This window comes from Bos taurus, chromosome Y (assembly GCF_002263795.3).
Source record: "Bos taurus isolate L1 Dominette 01449 registration number 42190680 breed Hereford chromosome Y, ARS-UCD2.0, whole genome shotgun sequence".
Classification (NCBI taxonomy): Eukaryota; Metazoa; Chordata; class Mammalia; order Artiodactyla; family Bovidae; genus Bos; species Bos taurus.
This window is the reverse complement of record NC_082638.1, coordinates 27471705-27489276: the sequence shown is the minus strand read 5'-3', so window position 1 is coordinate 27489276 and position 17572 is coordinate 27471705. Positions and strand designations below refer to the sequence as shown.

Genomic DNA, 17572 nt, shown 5'->3' with positions numbered 1-17572 from the left:
TTTGAAAAACCTGTGTTAATTTTCCTACAAGAAATATAGAATTTTCCCACAGATTTTCATGCTTGGGCTCTGAAATTCTCTATCTTTTCATCAAGAATGTTTGGAAGGTATTCTGATATGAGATTCGGAATTCTGTGTATTTCCCATTTGACAATCTGGGGAGAAATGTTCTCATATGAAATATGAATTCTCAATTGTTCACATGTGAAACATTTTCCAGATTTGTACACATGAAAGAGAATTTCCCGTCATTCAGAAATTAAGATCTGAGCTAAACCGCAAACATCAAACAGCTATATTTCATGTATATCCTGAATACCATATAGAGTTTTCTGTATTTCTTTGATAAAAATCTGGGTGAAGATTTCCCTATAAGAAATAGGGAATAATATATTTTACACATGTAAAATCAAAACCCTTATGATTAGACAGTGGAATTGATAAATAGATGCAGGGGATTCTATCTGACAGATGAGTGCCTGAAGACCTATGGATGGAGGTTAGTGATATCGTATAGGAAAAAGTGATCAAGACCATCCACATGAAAAAGAAATGAAAAATGGTAAAGTTACGAGGCCTCACAAAGAGCTGAGAAGAGGAGCGAAGCTAAACAAAAAGGGGAAAAAGAAAACAATAACCCTGTATCAGATCAGATCAGATCAGTCACTCAGTCGTGTCCGACTCTTTGTGACCCCATGAATTGCAGCATGGCAGGCCTCTCTGTCCATCACCAATTCCCGGAGTTCACTGAGAGGAGACAGCAAAAGAGACACAGATGTATATAACTGTCTTTTGGACTCTGTGGGAGAGGGAGAGGGTGGGATGATTTGGGAGAATGGCATTGAAACATGTATAATATCATATATGAAATGAGTCACCAGTCCAGGTTCCATGCACAATACTGGATGCTTGGGGCTGGTGCACTGGGATGACCCAGAGGGATGGTATGGGGATGGAGGAGGGAGGAGGTTTCAGGATGGGGAACACATGTATACCTGTGGAAGATTCATTTTGATATATGGCAAAACTAATATGATATTGTAAAATTAAAAAATAAAATAAAATAAAGCAAACCTTAGAGGGAAAAATGAACATTCACAGTGTTGTGTAACTATTGACACTATTTCTGGAATGTTTTCATCATTCTTCCTGCCAGCCGTGTTAAAGGACAATTTTGCAACACCTATAAATGTTTTTATTTTATTTTAAAATGCAAAATATTTTGATTCATTGTTTTAATCAATTTGGAACATGTGTTCAAATAGAAAATAAATGTTAACTGCTTCCTCTCAATCTGTATTTATATAATAATAAATCTGGATAGCACATAAAAAGAAAAGAAAAGAAAATTTTACACATTTGGATGAAGATCCCCAAAGAATTGCAAGGAGAGGTAAAACCACCCTCAGTTATCAATGTCAATAAATAAAGCAAATCAATAGAACTGGAAAGTCTACTGATCTCTTCAAGAAAATCACAGATACCAAGGGAAAATGTCATGCAATCATGGGCACAATAAAGGACAGAAATGGTATGGATGTAGCCAAAACAGAAACTATTAAGAAGACGTGGGAAGAATACATGGATGAAATGTGCACAAAAGATCTTCATGACCCAGTTAAGCACGATGGTGTGATCGTTCACCTGAGGACCCGATGTCCTGGAATGTGAAGTCTAGTGGGACTTAGGAAGCATAACGACAAACAAAGCTTGTGGAGGTGATGGAATTCAGTTGAGATATTTCAAATTCTAAAAGATGATGATATGAATGTGCTGCCCTCCATATGCCAGCAAATTTGGGAGACTCAGCAGTGGCCAGAGGACTGGAAATGGTCAGTTTTCATTCCAACCACAAAGAAAGGCAATCCAAAGAATGTCCAAACTACCACTTAATTGCACATGTCTGACACACTTGCCCAGAACTGCTCAGAATTCCCCAAGCCAGGCTTCAACAGAATGTGAACCATGAGCTCCCAGATGTTCAAGCTGGATTTATAAAGGGCAGAGGAACCCGAGATTCAATTGTCAACACCCGTTGGGTCCTCCAAAAGGCAAGAGAACTCCAGGAAAGCAGCTACTCTTATTTGACTATGCCAAAGACTTTGACTGACACAACAAAACGACACACACACAAAAAGTCACATCAAAACGTGGAATATTCTTCCAAACATCAGAATACATGCCTCCTGAGAATTCTTACATCCATGTAAATAAAATAAATATTTATCAACTTGGAAAATTTTCTCAGTCAATAGGAAAGGTGAATTATGATAGTAGTGCAGGTTATAGAATGTTGTTGAGTAATGTGTAGAGCATTTGATTGGTTATTACATTTCTTTATTGATAATTCAGTAAGGCACTTAAAATGTGTCATTTTCAGGCTCTATGTTTCAGCTGTTGTGAAAGATACATAAAGAGGGTAGACCCAAAACACATTGAAGATATCTGTACTCTCCTTCATAGAAGGGCAAACAGTAGTTCCTTCCAACCGCAAGAAATAGTTGAGACAAAGTTGTTAGAAGGGGCTTAGCATAAGGTAAGGTAAGGTTAGGTAAGTCACTTCAGTTGTGTTTGACTCTAGGCGACCCCATAGACGGCAGCCCAACAGGCCCCCACATCCCTGGGATTCTCCAGGCAAGAACACTGGAGTGGGTTGCCATTTTCTTCTCCAATGCATGAAAGTGAAAAGTGAAAGTGAAGTCGCTGAGTCGTATCCAACTCTTAGCGACCCCATGGACTGCAGCCTACCTGGCTCCTCTGACCATAGGATTTTCCAGGCAAGAGTACTGGAGCGTGGTGTCATTGCCCTCTCCGAGGGCTTAGCATGACTGAAAATAATTTGTGATTGTAGCTTCAGAAGAGAAAGATAATTAAATGACTAAGGAAAACAGATATCATGTCTTCCAAGAACTTTGTAACCATGCTGATGTGCTGCAGTAATGACCAGGAATTTATTCTGTCTCTACGGGGACAGATAAGCAACATCTAAACATGCATTTGAAATTATAGGGTGGAATCTTGGTGTCAGGAAATGAAGACGTACCTTAAGGACAGCAGCGCAAAAATGACCCTATAGAATACCACTTGTAAAGTACATAACGTGTGCTGACCATGGGCCAGTCACTGATTATATCATGCTATCTTTTCTATCACAGTGATGGTACAATTGTGATCATGATTTTGGATGTACTACAATATCTATATTTTCAGGGACAAAATTAATTTCTATAATGAAAACAATCTGCTGTCTAATCTTTAAGACTCTACCAGTAACTAATAGAATATAATATGTGAATGTGCTGAAGATCATACTGTGTATTTTTATTTATCTAATTTTATTTGCATCTCTTTCTTCACCCATACCATCCTAATTTAGACACCCCTTCATTTCAGCAGGGATGATTTCAGAAATCACTTTACATCCATTACCTCTTTTCCCTTGCTTCTCATTTTCTTGCTTACAAATATTATATCAGGTGTCATTTACCTAGGATGCATAACGAATGCTTTCTTGAACTGAAGAGTTTGGAATACCATGCAGTAAAATAGTAAACCAATGAACTAAAGCCTCATTTTCTCTTCTTTGTTTAAAAATTGAAAATGAAACTATGAAGATGAACATGTAAATTTATTGTTCAAATGCAGGAATGGTAGGTATTTGTTGACATCTCCCAAAGTAACGTTCAATCTTCCTTAGGCTCCATAATCTGACACGTATTTGATAGGTCAGTTTTAATTAGCATGGTTTCCATATAATGATGATTGTTGATGAGTTGACTTGAAAGAGAGGAAGCAGATGTGTAAGTGCTTGTTGGCACTGAGAACCACGAGTTGCCTGTCTCTTGCAGGTTAGGAAAAGGATTGTCATGGCCTGACATATTGCTATGCCTGACTGGAAATTTAGAAGGCTCCACCATCAGTCCAGAATAAGTGCTCTGTAATGGGGATACAATGTGGTTCTGAGAAGTAGATGTAGTTGTAGTAGCAAAGTCCTCAATGGGGCCATTTACTTGAGTGTAGCTGCTATGTGAATGCCAATTAAAAATGCTCAACTTTTTTAAAACAGCAGGTTGATTTACCAAAATCTGTTCTGTTTGTCTAACCGATATTGGTGATGGGTGGTTAGGTAAGTCACATGGAGATAGGGCATTTGTATTAGTGACAATCTGGATGGTATGAGGCTTTTGTATGAAAGGCACAGGTAAACTTGTGGAGGCTGAAAATGCGCTCTCTCTACTAATTTCTGGAATAAATTCAGAGTTACGATCATCTTCATTGACACTTGCTTTAACATGCTTCTTGTTATCTTGCACTAATGAAGATATCTGAGACACATTATTAATCCCAACTCTTCTTTGCACTCTTAATAAAAGTTGAGGATGACCTCTTTTGAAATTTGGATTATAGTAGGTCTGTAACTAAAATCAAAGGATTACATTATTTAGTTTCTTTATAAACCAAGGTAAAACTGACAAGCAAAGCTAAGTTATAAAAATGTATTCCTTTAATGAAACCAACTAAATAGCATCAAATAAAACACCTCCATTAGTAGTTTAACAGGTAACATGTTAGAAAGAATACGATCCTCAATGAAAAATATATTTTATATATACAGTAAATACCACTTTAAGTTGCTTCAGGACTTATATCTGGTTTCACAGTGCTAGGAAAGTTTGTCAAACATCCAATATTTTAACATATCCAGCTGTTCTCAACTTCAAAAAATAAAACTTTTTAACGATTTGTTAGCTCAAGTTTAAATTCGGTTTTAGCTACATATGTAAATGCGCTTTCTAGGTCACATGATTTCATCTTACATATTGCCAATAAGTGAAAATGTTGGAATACCTTACTCAAAAGAGAGATGTTGTTTTCTTCTTCCAGAAAGACAGGTAGTGAAGCAGATCTTTGAAAAGTTTGTCGCTTTTTACTAAATCCATAAAGGTTAAGCTGTCGAATTAAACTCTTCATACTCTTGGTTTCAAATATTCTGAAAGGTGCCTTTCTTTCCAAGACTTCTTTCTTAAAGAGTTCTTCGTGGATCACTATACATGTGCCTCTCTCATCCCACCAAATAGATTCAAACTGATCACTTTCAACTATATTCCAAAGTTTTTGTGGAAAGGTGAGTGAAAGAAAATTAGTCACCTCATCTGTTTCAGATACAGAATATTTGTAGCATGGCCTTTTTATCACAAGATCCTCAGACAAAGCCTGAAAAGCATATTCTTCAATCATAGATCTCAAAACTGAGTCCCTAGTAAGTGTATAATCATACAAAGATCTAATGGAGGTTTCTGAATCAGTTGATTCATCCTTAGGAGGCCCATCTTGAATTTCTGAAGGTATATGTGCCATCTCAGAGAAATCTTTCTTCAGATCCTTTTCTCATTTGTCTGATTTTACTGACCACTACTTCAAAAATTGCTTGGCTGGCCAACAGAGAGAAACTCTCTAGACCATCGCAGAGGTCCTCAAAGTCAAAAGGCTGTGACATCACAAAATCACTTGTCTCCTAGCAATCAAAGGGTAGCTGTGACATCACAAAATCACTGGTCTCCTAGCCATTGAAAGGTGATGTTCAGCTAGGCTTTACTTCAGCATCAACTTAAAAATACAGCCTGCTTACAGAAATAGTAACCAAAACCACGAAGCATGCAAAATCTCATTCCTAAAGAATTTTTACACAGAAAAATCACATCAATAAATCTACTTGGTTTCTGAAATACAAGTGATTTATCACCCTTCTATACACACATTTTTCATATTCAGTACTGTTACCCAAGCAAAATTGGTCTACTGGCCTCTGCAATAAAATCTTTTAACTGTCTGGTTTCAACTACTCTGTGGTCTCTGTACTTAACTTTTAGCCTGGCTGGGGCTTTGGCATCTCTAAAACTGTTCATAGGATAATGCTCAGGATGTTATTGATGGCCCTTGAGGAGGAACTAAAGACCCTTGAATTTGACTAATGGCTAAATCATTATTATTCTCTATTACTTGATTATTATCCTTAGATTCTGTCTTTTCTAGCCTCACTGTTTAAAATTACTTTTTTTTTTATTGTTTTGTGTGTATTTTATTTTATTATTTTTTATTTGATTTTTTAACTTTACAATATTGTCCTGGTTTTGCCATACATCAACATGAATCCGCCACAGGTATACATGTGTTCCCCATCCTGAAACCTCCTCCCTCCTCCCTCCCCATACCATCCCTCTGGGTCGTCCCAGCACACCAGTCCCAAACATCCAGTATCGTGCATCGAACCTGAACTGGTGACTCGTTCATACATGGTATTATACATGCTTCAATGTCATTCTACCAAATCATCTCACCCTCTACCTCTCCCAAGAGTCCAAAAGACTGTTCTATACATCAGTGTCTCTTTTGCTGTCTCATATACAGAGTTATTGTTACCATCTTTTAAATTCCATATATATGTGTTAGTATACTGTATTGGTGTTTTTCTTTCTGGCTTACTTCACTCTGTATAATAGGTTCCAGTTTCATCCACCTCATTAGAACTGATTGAAATTTATTCTTTTTAATGGCTGAGTAACACTCCATTGTATATATGCACCACAGCTTTCTCATTCATTCATCTGCTGATGGACATCTAGGTTGCTTCCATGTCCTGGCTACTAGAAACAGTGCTGCGATGAACATTGGGGTACACGTGTCTCTTTCAATTCTGGTTTTCTCAGTGTGTATGCCCAGCAGTGGGACTGCTGGATTATAAGGCAGTTCTATTTCCAGTTTTTTAAGGAATCTCCACACTGTTCTCCATAGTGGCTGTACTACTTTGCATTCCCAGCAACAGTGTAAGAGGGTCCCCTTTTCTCCACATCCTCTCCAACATTGATTGCTTGTGGACTTTTGGATCGCACCCATTCTGACTGGTGTGAAATTGAACACCAGGAGGTCTACAATCTCCTACCTCTTTCTCTCGGTTTTCATACTTTTCAGTCTTCAGAAGGGACTGCTTAGAACACGATAGGAAATAAAGTGTTGGACTTAGAACTCAATCATAAATGTGACAGAAAATCTCAGTTGCAGGTTCGATTTCTTTTTCAGGTTTTCCAGCTCTTGGAGTGTTTCAATCAGCAACAACTTTGGCTATTTCCTGTTGAGATGGAGCCTGGAGTTGGAAATAATTCTGAAATCTAAGCTTGGCATCAATATTTTCTCTTATGAAAATATACTTCTATATTTTATATATGATATATATGTATATATAAGTCTATATCTGTCTATTTTTGTCAAAACTGGACAAAAATTTGAAAATTGGTAGATCTTTATTAAAAGCAGAGAGGTGAGTGATATAAAAGAGTCCTCATATTTTACATTCAGCCAAGAAAACATATTTTGAAGTATTTCCGCTTACATATATTCAACAACCGAGTCGACTTTTTAATCATTCTTCATTTGGGTTTTAATTTTTTTCCATTTCTATTAAATCTAACAGGAGTTAAAAGCCATTGCACCTTTTTTATACACACACTCATACACACAGGTGTATATATGTCAAAATATAATTTTATGCAACACTATTTAGGTGGCCAAACTCATTGCTTGCTCCCAAGATCTTAAATAAACTGTTTGGGAAGCCTTACATTACTTAATAAATTTCTGGCTGAACAATTCAGATCCTGTTGCTGAAAAGCTCTCCTTTAATCTCGCTCATCTTCCACAATTCTTTCTGTAATAAGAGGTAGGGCTCATACTTATGGGGACACCTTGAACGCATAAAATCACAACTCTCATTTACTTAGATATATTGTTCAAAGAACGCTGTTGCTCTCCTCACATTGGACACAATTTTATTTTATTTATTTTCAATATAAATATATGTATTTTAATTGGAGTCTAATTGCTTTACAATATTGTACTGGTTTTGCCATACATAAATATGAATCTGCCACAGGTATACATGTGTGCCACCTCCCTCCTCATATCATCCCTCCTGGTTATCCCAGTGCACCAGCCCCAAGCATCCTGTATCATGCATTGAACCTGGACTGCCAGTTTGGTGACCTATGTTATTATACATGTGTCAGTGCCATTCTCCCAAATCATACCACCCTAGCCGTCTCCCAGAGCTCAAAAGACTGTTTTATACATCTGTGTCTTTTTTGCATTCTCGCATACATGGTTATCATTATCATCTTTCTAAATTCCACATATATGTGTTAGTTTATTCTATTGGTGTTTTTCTTTCTGGCTAACTTCATTCTGTATAATAGGCTCCAGTTTCATCCACCCCATTAGAACTGACTGAAATGTATTCCTTTTAATGGCTGAGTAATACTCCATTATGTATATATCCCACAGCTTTCTTATCCATTCATCCACTAATGGACATCTAGGTTGCTTCCATGTCCTGGCTATTAGAAACAGTGCTGTGATGAACATCAGGGTACACATGTCTCTTTCAATTCTGGTTTCCTTGGTGTGTATGCACAGCAGTGGGATTGTTGGGTCTTATGGCAGTTCTATTTGAAGGTTGTTTTTGTTTTTGTTTTTGTTTTTTTTTTAAAGAATCTAAACAGTGTTCTCCATAGTGGCTGTACTAGTTTGCATTCCCACCAACAGTGTAAGAGGGTTCCTTCTTCTCCACACCTTATCCAGCATTTATTGCTTGTAGACTTTTGGAGCACAACCAATCTGACTGGCATGAAAAGGTACCTCATTGTGGTTTTGATTTTCATTTCTCTGATAATAAGTGATGTTGAGCATCTTTTCATGTGTTTGTTAGCTATCTGTATGTCTTCTTTGAAGAAATGTCTGTTTAGTTCTTTGGCCAATTTTTTCATTGAGTCATTTATTTTCCTGGAATTGAGCTTCAGGAGTTGCGTGTATATTTTTGACATTAATTCTTTGTCAGTTGCTTCAGTTCAGTTCAGTTCAGTTGTTCAGTCATGTCCGACTCTTTGTGACCCCATGAATTGCAGCACGACAGGCCTCCCTATCCATCTCCAACTCCTGGAGTTCAACAAACTCACGTCCATCGACTCGGTGATGCCAACCACCATCTCATCCTCTCTCGTCCTCTTCTCCTCCTGACCTCAATCCCTCCCAGCATCAGAGTCTTTACCAGTGAGTCAAATCGTCACAGGAGGTGGCCAAAGTACTGGAGTTTCAGCTTTAGCATCATTCCTTCCAAGGAACACCCAGGACTAAACTCCTGTAGGATGGACTGGATGGATCTCTTACATCAAGAGTCTTTTCCAGCACTACAGTTCAAAAGCATCAATTCTTCCATGCTCAGCTTTCTTCACAGTCCTACTCTCACATCCATACATGACTACAGGAAAAACCATAGCCCGGACTAGATGGACCATTGTTGGCAAAGTAATGTCTCTGCTTTTGAATATGCTATCAAGGTGGGTCACAACGTTCCTTCCAAGGAGTGTCTTTTAATTTCATGGCTGCAGACACCAACTGCAGTGATTTTGGAGCCCCAAAAAATAAAGTTTGACACTGTTTCCCCATCTATTTCCCATGACATGATGGGACCAGTTGCCATGATTTTCATTTTCTGAATGTTGAGCTTGAAGCCAACTTTTTCACTCTCCTCTTTCACTTTGATCAAGAGTCATTTTAGTTCCTCTTCACTTTCTGCCAGAAGGATGGTATCATCTGCATATCTGAGGTTATTGATATTTCTCTTGGCAATCTTGATTCCACCTTGTGCTTCCTCCAGCCCTGTGTTTCTCATGATGTACTCTGCATATAAGTTAAACAAGCAGGGTGACAATATACAGCCTAGACATACTCCTTTTCCTATTTGGAACCAGTATGTGTTCCATGTACAGTTCTAACTGTTGCTTCCTGACCTGCATATAGGTTTCTCAAGAGTCAGGTCAGGTGGTCTGGTATTCCCATCTCTTTCAGAATTTTCCACAGTTTATTGTGATCCACACACTCAAAGGCTTCCACATAGACAATAAAGCAGAAACAGATGAATTTCTGGAACTCTCTTGCTTTTTCAATGATCCAGCAGATGTTGGCAACTTGATCTCTGGTTCCTCTGCCTTTTGTAAAACCAGCTTGAACATCTGGAAGTTCACAATTCACATATTGCTGAAGCCTGGCTTGGAGAATTTTGAGCATTTCTTTACTAGAATGTGAGATGAGTGCAATTGCATGGTGATGTGAGAATTCTTCGGCATTGCCTTTCTTTGGGATTGGAATGAAAACTGACCTTTTCGAGTCCTTTGGCCACTGCTGAGTTTTCCAAATATGCTGCCATATTGAGTGCAGCACTTTCACAGCATCATTAAAAGGGGCCAATAGCTTTAAATAGACATTTCTTTAAAGAAGACATATGGATGTCTAATAAACACATGAAATATGCTTAACATCATTCATCATTAGATAAATGAAAATTAAAATTGTAATGAGCAGTCATCTCACACTGTTCAGAGTGGCCATCACCAGAAATTCTACAAGCAAGAAATCCTGGAAAGGCTGTGGAGAAAAGTTAACCCTAATACACTGTTGCCCGTAACACAAACTGGTACAACCTGTATTCAGAACAGTTTGGAGATTCCTTGAGAAACTTGGACTAGACCTGTCATATGACCCAGAAACCCCACTTCTTTGCATATACCCAGAGGGAATTAGGATGGAACATAACACATGTACCCCAATGTTTATTGAAATTGCCTTTACAATAGCTATGACATGGAAGTAATCTAGATGCACATCAGCAGATGAATATATAAGGAAGTTGTGGTATATATACAAATGAAATATTACTCAGCTACAGAAAGGCATATATTTGTGTCACTTTTAATGAGGCAGTTCAACCTACAGCCTATTATTCAGAGGGAAAAAAGTTAGAGAGAGGCAAATATTGCTCATTAATGCATATAAATTGGATTTAGGAAGACAGTAACAATAACCCTACCCACGTTGAGGCTAGTAAAGAAGACCCACATATAAATAACAGACTCTTAGACTGGGATGATTTGAGAACATAGCATTGAAACAGGTATATTACCATATATAAAAGAGATGATCAGTGCAAGTTCAGCATATGAAAGATGCACCCAACTCTTGTGCTGTGGAAGAACCCAGAATCATGGGGTAATAAGGAAGGTTTGAGTTGTGTTCAGGATAGGGAGATACATATTTTCATGTGGCTGGTTCATGTTGATCTATATGTCAAAAACCATCACAGTAATACATAGTAATTCTATTCCAATTAAATAAATCATTTTTGTTAGAAGAAATTTTAAAAAAATGCATTTAGAAATAGCATGGACATGATCCAGAATACAACCTCAACAGTTGTTTTATACCTACTCAAGAAAGTGCTGTGATGAACATTGGGGCAGCACTGTTTATAATAGCCAGGACATGGAAGCAACCTAGGTGTCCATCAGCAGATGAATGGATAAGAAAGCTGTGGTACATATACACAATGGAGTATTACTCAGGCATTAGAAAGAATAAATTTCAATCAGTTCTAATGAGGTGGATGAAACTGGAGCCTATTATACAGAGTGAAGTAAGCCAGAAGGAAAAACACCAATACAGTATACTAATGCATATATATGGAATTTAGAAAGATGATAACAATAACCCTGTGTACGAGACAGCAAAAGAGACACTGATGTATAGAAGAGTCTTATGGACTTTGTGGGAGAGGGAGAGGGTGGGAAGATTTGGGAGAATGGCATTGAAACATGTAAAATATCCTGTAAGAAATGAGATGCCAGTCCAGGTTCGATGCACGATACTGGATGTTTGTGGCTAGTGCACTGGGACGACCCAGAGGGATGGTATGGGGAGGGAGGAGGGAGGAGGGTTCAGGATGGGGAACACATGTATACCTGTAGTGGATTCATTTTGATATTTGGCAAAACTAATACAATTATGTAAAGTTTAAAAATAAAATAAAATTAAAAAAAAAAGAAAGTGGACTTAGGGCCCTTCCCCCCAGCCCATGACCCGCCTCCGGCCCCCGCCCTCCAAGTCCAACCTCCAATCTGTTTAATAAGAAGGCGCCTGTGTATGGCAGAGCTGGTGTGAGACGAAGAGTCAATCCTTCCCAGCCACCGGGATAATCAAGAGTTTGGCGGGACCTTCAAGCACACACCGAGATAATGAGGAGCCAGATGAAAAGCACAGACTCTGGCGCTGAAATGGATTAATAAGGAACTTAGTGATTTGGCCCGTGACCCTCCAGCACAATGTTCTGCAGGTCCAGTTGGGGATGATATGTTTCATTGGCAAGCCACAATTATGGGACCTAATGACAGCCCTTATCAAGGCGGTGTATTCTTTTTGACAATTCATTTTCCTACAGACTACCCCTTCAAACTACCTAAGGTTGCATTTACAACAAGAATTTATCATCCAAATATTAACAATAATGGCAGCATTTGTCTCGATATTCTAAGATCACAGTGGTCTCCTGCTTTAATTATTTCTAAAGTTCTTTTATCCATTTGTTCACTGCTATGTGATCCAAACCCAGATGACCCCCTAGTGCCAGAGATTGCACGGATGTATAAAACAGACGGAGATAAGTACAACAGAGTATCTCGGGAATGGACTCAGAAGTATGCCATGTGATGCTTAAAGTCATACTAACCTGCATTATAGCTGGAATAAACTTTAAATTACTGTTTGTTTGTTTTTTTTATTTTCTTATCTGGCTGCTCCCCTATCAGACCTCATCTTTTTTAATTTTATTTTTTGTTTACCTCCCTCCATTCATTCACATGCTCATCAGAGAAGACTTAAGTTCTTCCAGCTTTGGACAATAACTGCTTTTAGAAACTGTAAAGTAGTTACAAGAGAACAGTTGCCCAAGATTCAAAATTAAAAAAAAAAAAAAATGGAGCATGTGTATTATGTGGCCAATGTCTTCACTCTAACTTGCTTATGAGACTAAAACCATTCCTCACTGCTCTAACATGCTGAAGAATCATCTGGGAGGGAGGGAGATGGATGCTGAGTTGTCACATCAAAGGAAGCAGCATTATTCTAACAGCATCCATTCTTTTTTAAGCCTTCCACTGTTAGAGATTTGAGGTTACATGATATGCTTTATGCTCATAACTGATATGGCTGGAGAATTGGTATTGAATTTATAGCATCAGCAGAACAGAAAATGTGATGTATTTTATGCATGTCAATAAAGGAATGACCTGTTCTTGTTCTACAGAGAATGGAAATTGGAAGTCAAACACCCTTTGTATTCCAAAATAGGGTCTCAAAACATTTTGTAATTTTCATTTAAATTGTTAGGAGGCTTGGAGCTATTAGTTAATCTATCTTCCAATACACTGTTTAATATAGCACTGAATAAATGATGCAAGTTGTCAATGGATGAGTGACCAACTAATAGCTCTGCTAGTAATTGATTTATTTTTCTTCATTAAAGTTGCATAAACCAAAAAACAAAACAATAAAGAAAGAAAGAAAGTGGACATAGGAGGGGCAGACCATGTGTGCTGGTATAGAGGCTGAAAGTCAAAGAAGATAAGCTTGAGATTGCAACTATGTTTTTGCAGCATGACCTCAGTATCATAGTCTAAGTAGTGGAAGATGCATGTGGCAGAATGCAAGCTTAGTAGATCAGCATGCCTACTCTGGAACAGAGGTGCAGTAGGAGTTAAATGCATGCACTTGAGCGTCGTTTCAGGAGTGACGGTATATGTGTTTCAGAGTGAAGATAAATAGGTGCAGCAAAAGTGCTCTAAAATGTTGGAAAATACTTGTAAGAAGGCAGGTTCAGAGTGGAAGCTCAGTATTTGTGTGACTAATGTTATAGACTTAGACTTAAATTGAAGAAAGTAGAGAAGACCACTAGATGATTCAGTTCAGTTCAGTCGCTTAGTTGTGTCCGACTCTTTGTGACCCCATGAATCGCAGTATGCCAGGCCTTCCTGTCCATCACAAACTCCCGGAGTTCACTCAGACTTATGTCTATCGAGTCAGTGATGCCATTCAGCCATCTCATCATCTGTCGTCCCCTTCTCCTCCTGCCCCCAATCCCTCCCAGCATCAGAGTCTTTTCCAATGAGTCAGCTCTTCACATGAGGTGGCCAAAGTACTGGAGTTTCAGCTTCAGCATCATTCCCTCCAAAGAAATCCCAGGGCTGATCTCACTCAGAATGGATTGGTTGGATCTCCTTGTAGTCCAAGGGATTTTCAAGAGTCTTCTCCAACACCAGAGTTCAAAAGCATCCATTCTTTGGTGCTCAGCCTTCTTCACAGTCCAAATCTCACATCCATACATGACTACTGGAAAAAGCATAGCCTTGACTAGATGGACCTTTGTTGGCAAAGTAATATCTCTGCTTTTGAATATGCTATCAAGTTTGGTCATAACTTTCCTTCCAAGGAGTAAGCATCTTTTAACTTCATGGCTGCAATCACCCTCTGCAGTGATTTTGGAGCCCCCCCCCCCCAATAAAGTCTGACACTGTTTCCATAGTTTCCCCATCTATTTCCCATGAAGTGATGGGACTGGAGGCCATGATCTTTTTTTTTTTTTTCCTGAATGTTGAGCTTTAAGCAAACTTTTTCACTCTCTACTTATGATTCAGGTATGACCTAAATCAGATCCCTTATGATTATACAGTGGACGTGACAAAAGATTTAAGGGAATAGATTTGATAGAGTGCCTGAAGAACTACAGATGGAGGTTCATGAAATTGTACAGGAGGCAGTGACCAAGAACATCCCCAAGAAAAGTAATGCCAAAAGGCGAAATGGTTGTCTGAGGAGGCCTTACAAATAGTTAAGTAAAGAAGAGAAGCAAAAGGCAAAGGAGAAAAGGGAAGATATACCCATATGACTGCAGATTACCAAAGAATAGCAAGGAGAGATAAAAAAGCCTTTCTCAGTGATCAATGCAAAGAAATAGAGGAAAACAATAGTTGGGAAAGACTAGCGATCTCTTCAAGGAAATTAGCGATACCAAGGGAATATTTCATGCCAAGATGGACACAATAAAGGACAGAAATTGTATGGACCTAAAAGAAGCAGAAGATATTAAGAAGAGGTAGCGAGAATCTATACAGAAAAGATTGAAGAACTATACAGAAAAAATCTTCGTGATCCAGATAATCATGATGATGTGATCACTCACCTAGAGCCAGACATCCTGAAACATGAAGTCAAGTCAGCCTTAGGAAGCATCAATACAAACAAAGCTAGTGGAGATATGGAACCCCAGTTGAGTGATTTCAAATCCTAAAAGATAGTTCTGTGAAAGTGCTGAATTCAATGTGCCAGCAAATTTGGAAAATTCAGCAGTGGCAACAAGACTGGAAAAGGTCAGTTGTTCCAGTATATGTATTTTAGAGCTTGTTCTCTGTAGTGGTGAAATGTGTCCCACAAAGTGTTAGACAGGACTGAAGCAAACTAGTGCAAAATGTTGCAAGATTTTTTTGTTTGTTTTGTTTTGTTTTCACCTGTGGCAGCTTTTCTCCAGTGAGAGTTAATTGTTAAAGTGGAGCAGGTGCTTGGCTTTCAAGGACCCTGGTGGTGCCAAGTGTACAGGGTTCAGGGACACAGAACTGACTAGACCACAGGAGTTATGACCCTATCAGAGTCTTTTTTTGAGCTTCTTGTAGCTGGCGATCAGAAGGCCTCTTTTGCCAGTCTTTCTCCCTAGTTCCACCCATTGAGGCACTTAGAAGGCTTCGTTGCCTGGAATCCTTCCCTGTTGTTCAATGTGTCAGCACATAGAGATACCTCCCTGGCTGGGGTCCTACTCTGTAGATCAGTGCATCAGGCACTTAAAGAAGCATCGTGAGTAGGGTTCGACTCTAGTTTTGTGCATCAGGCACTTAAAGGAGCACCTGGGTGGTGTCCTGCTCTGTATTTCAGTGTGTTCAGCATTTGATGGGTCAGCCTCACTATTGTAGTAACTGCTGATGCTATCATGTGGAGAGAGAGAGGCTATGGTGATTGCTCCACCCCCATACATGTGACTCAGTGATATTGCCTTGCTTCCTTGGCTGCCTGGCTTTCCTCCACAGGCGTATCCTAGCACAGTTTCCTCCCTCACAGCCCCTCTCTCCATCTCGCCACAGTAAACAGCAGCCTTCGCCCAGGAATCGCTCCAGAATCCCTCAATTCCAGCTCCCAGCCACTGTGCCTTTCAGGGGACACATATCCTTGGCTGGTGTATGTACAGCTGTAGCAAGGACTCACTGATTCTCATTACATCTAGTTATCCACAGATCAGTTGTTTCACTCTCAGCTTTAAATGTTTATTCTATGATTCAGACAAGCCCCCCAATATGGGATTAGACCCCTCCTTCACCCACTCAGGGCTGATTCAGTCCTAATAAGACTCATGATTTTCCCCCCAGTTCTTTCATCCTACTGAGTTTTGCGTGGTTCTATATATTCTTTTCCACTGGTCAGGCACTCCTGTCTGCTTTCAGCTGATGTTTTGATTACTTGTCTGTGTCTGAAGGTGTATGCCTGATGTATCCACAGAGAGATGTATTCCACATCTACCTACAGCTCCACCATTTTGTTCTCTCATCTCAAGATAGTTTTAGAGCACAGAATCCACAGTGGCAGTAGGTGTGCTATAAAATGTGAGTTCAGACATACACCTGAGGGCAAGCTCAGTGATTTTAGCACAGCGATCTAAAGCATTGATTTACTATTGGCCAGACACATGGTTCAAATATTATGAAAATTATTTATGGTGTGCCAATTCTAGAGCACAAGATCAGTCGTTGTGTAACATTTGCTGTAGAATGCAAGTTCAGTTGTGGAAAGAGGTATGCTCCACAATGCAACTGAGACGTTTTAGTCATCTTGTGGTAGAGTACATGCTCAGTAATGGTAGGAACTGTGCTCTCGTATTCATTCAGTAGTGGCTGGAAGCATGTTGCCATTGCCAATGGGATAGCTTCAGACAGCCTGTTCTAAAATGCAAGCACACTAGTGGCAGAATGTATGCTCCAGATTGCAAGCTAAGTAGTTTCAGTACTTCTATGCTAGAGCTCAGACACAGTAGTGATGTATGCAGGCTGCAAACTGCCATCCTACTATTTGTGTCATGTCCGCTCTAGAATACAGTCTTAGTACTGGTGGGGAGAATCCTCAAAAGTACAATCTCAGGAGACAAAGAACAAGTTCTCTAAAGCAAAGATTCAGTATTTGAACCATACTTGCTCTAGATCATGGTTCTGTATTACCAGGGGTGTGTCTAAAGTGTGCTTCAATGTTGAGATGCATGCTGAAGAGCTAAGTTCAGCAGATGAAGCATGCCTGCATTACATGTGCTTCAGAGTGTTGTCTCAGGAGTTGCAGTACACTTGCTTAAGAGTGCACACTCAGTAAGTGAGGGACATATTCTCTTGAACGCTGGGTTTTTATTTTTGGATGCATATCCAGAGATCAAACTGAGAAAATGTGATATGCCTGTTCTGCCACACAAGCTCAGTAGTGGGAAGATAAGTCCTCAACAGTGCAAGCATATGTGTGTTGTGACACATGATCAATTGAGGCAGGAAATATGAAGTATACACCAAGTCTCTAGTTGTGGAAGATCATCCATAGATGTAGCTGTGGAACACAG

The 17572-nt window shown here is 39.1% G+C and overlaps 1 protein-coding gene across 1 annotated transcript; it reads right to left on the bottom strand.

Moving 5' to 3' along the window:
- Nucleotides 1-3609: 3609 nt before the first annotated feature.
- Nucleotides 3610-5358, bottom strand: LOC132344670 (heat shock transcription factor, Y-linked-like). Its single transcript, XM_059884311.1, has 2 exons — nucleotides 4849-5358; nucleotides 3610-4418 (listed from the first exon to the last, which is right to left on the bottom strand). Exons 1-2 carry the CDS (start codon nucleotides 5356-5358, stop codon nucleotides 3684-3686), a joined length of 1245 nt encoding a protein of 414 aa, XP_059740294.1. The 3' UTR covers nucleotides 3610-3683.
- Nucleotides 5359-17572: the final 12214 nt, after the last annotated feature.

Bases quoted from the DNA above. Each gene is read 5' to 3' on its own strand.
- LOC132344670 (XM_059884311.1), bottom strand. From the start codon at position 5,358: ATGGCACATATACCTTCAGAAATTCAAGATGGGCCTCCTAAGGATGAA. The intron at 4,419-4,848 runs GTATTCCAACAT...CTTTGATTTTAG, and splicing joins ACATCTCTCTTTTGAGTAAG to TTACAGACCTACTATAATCC.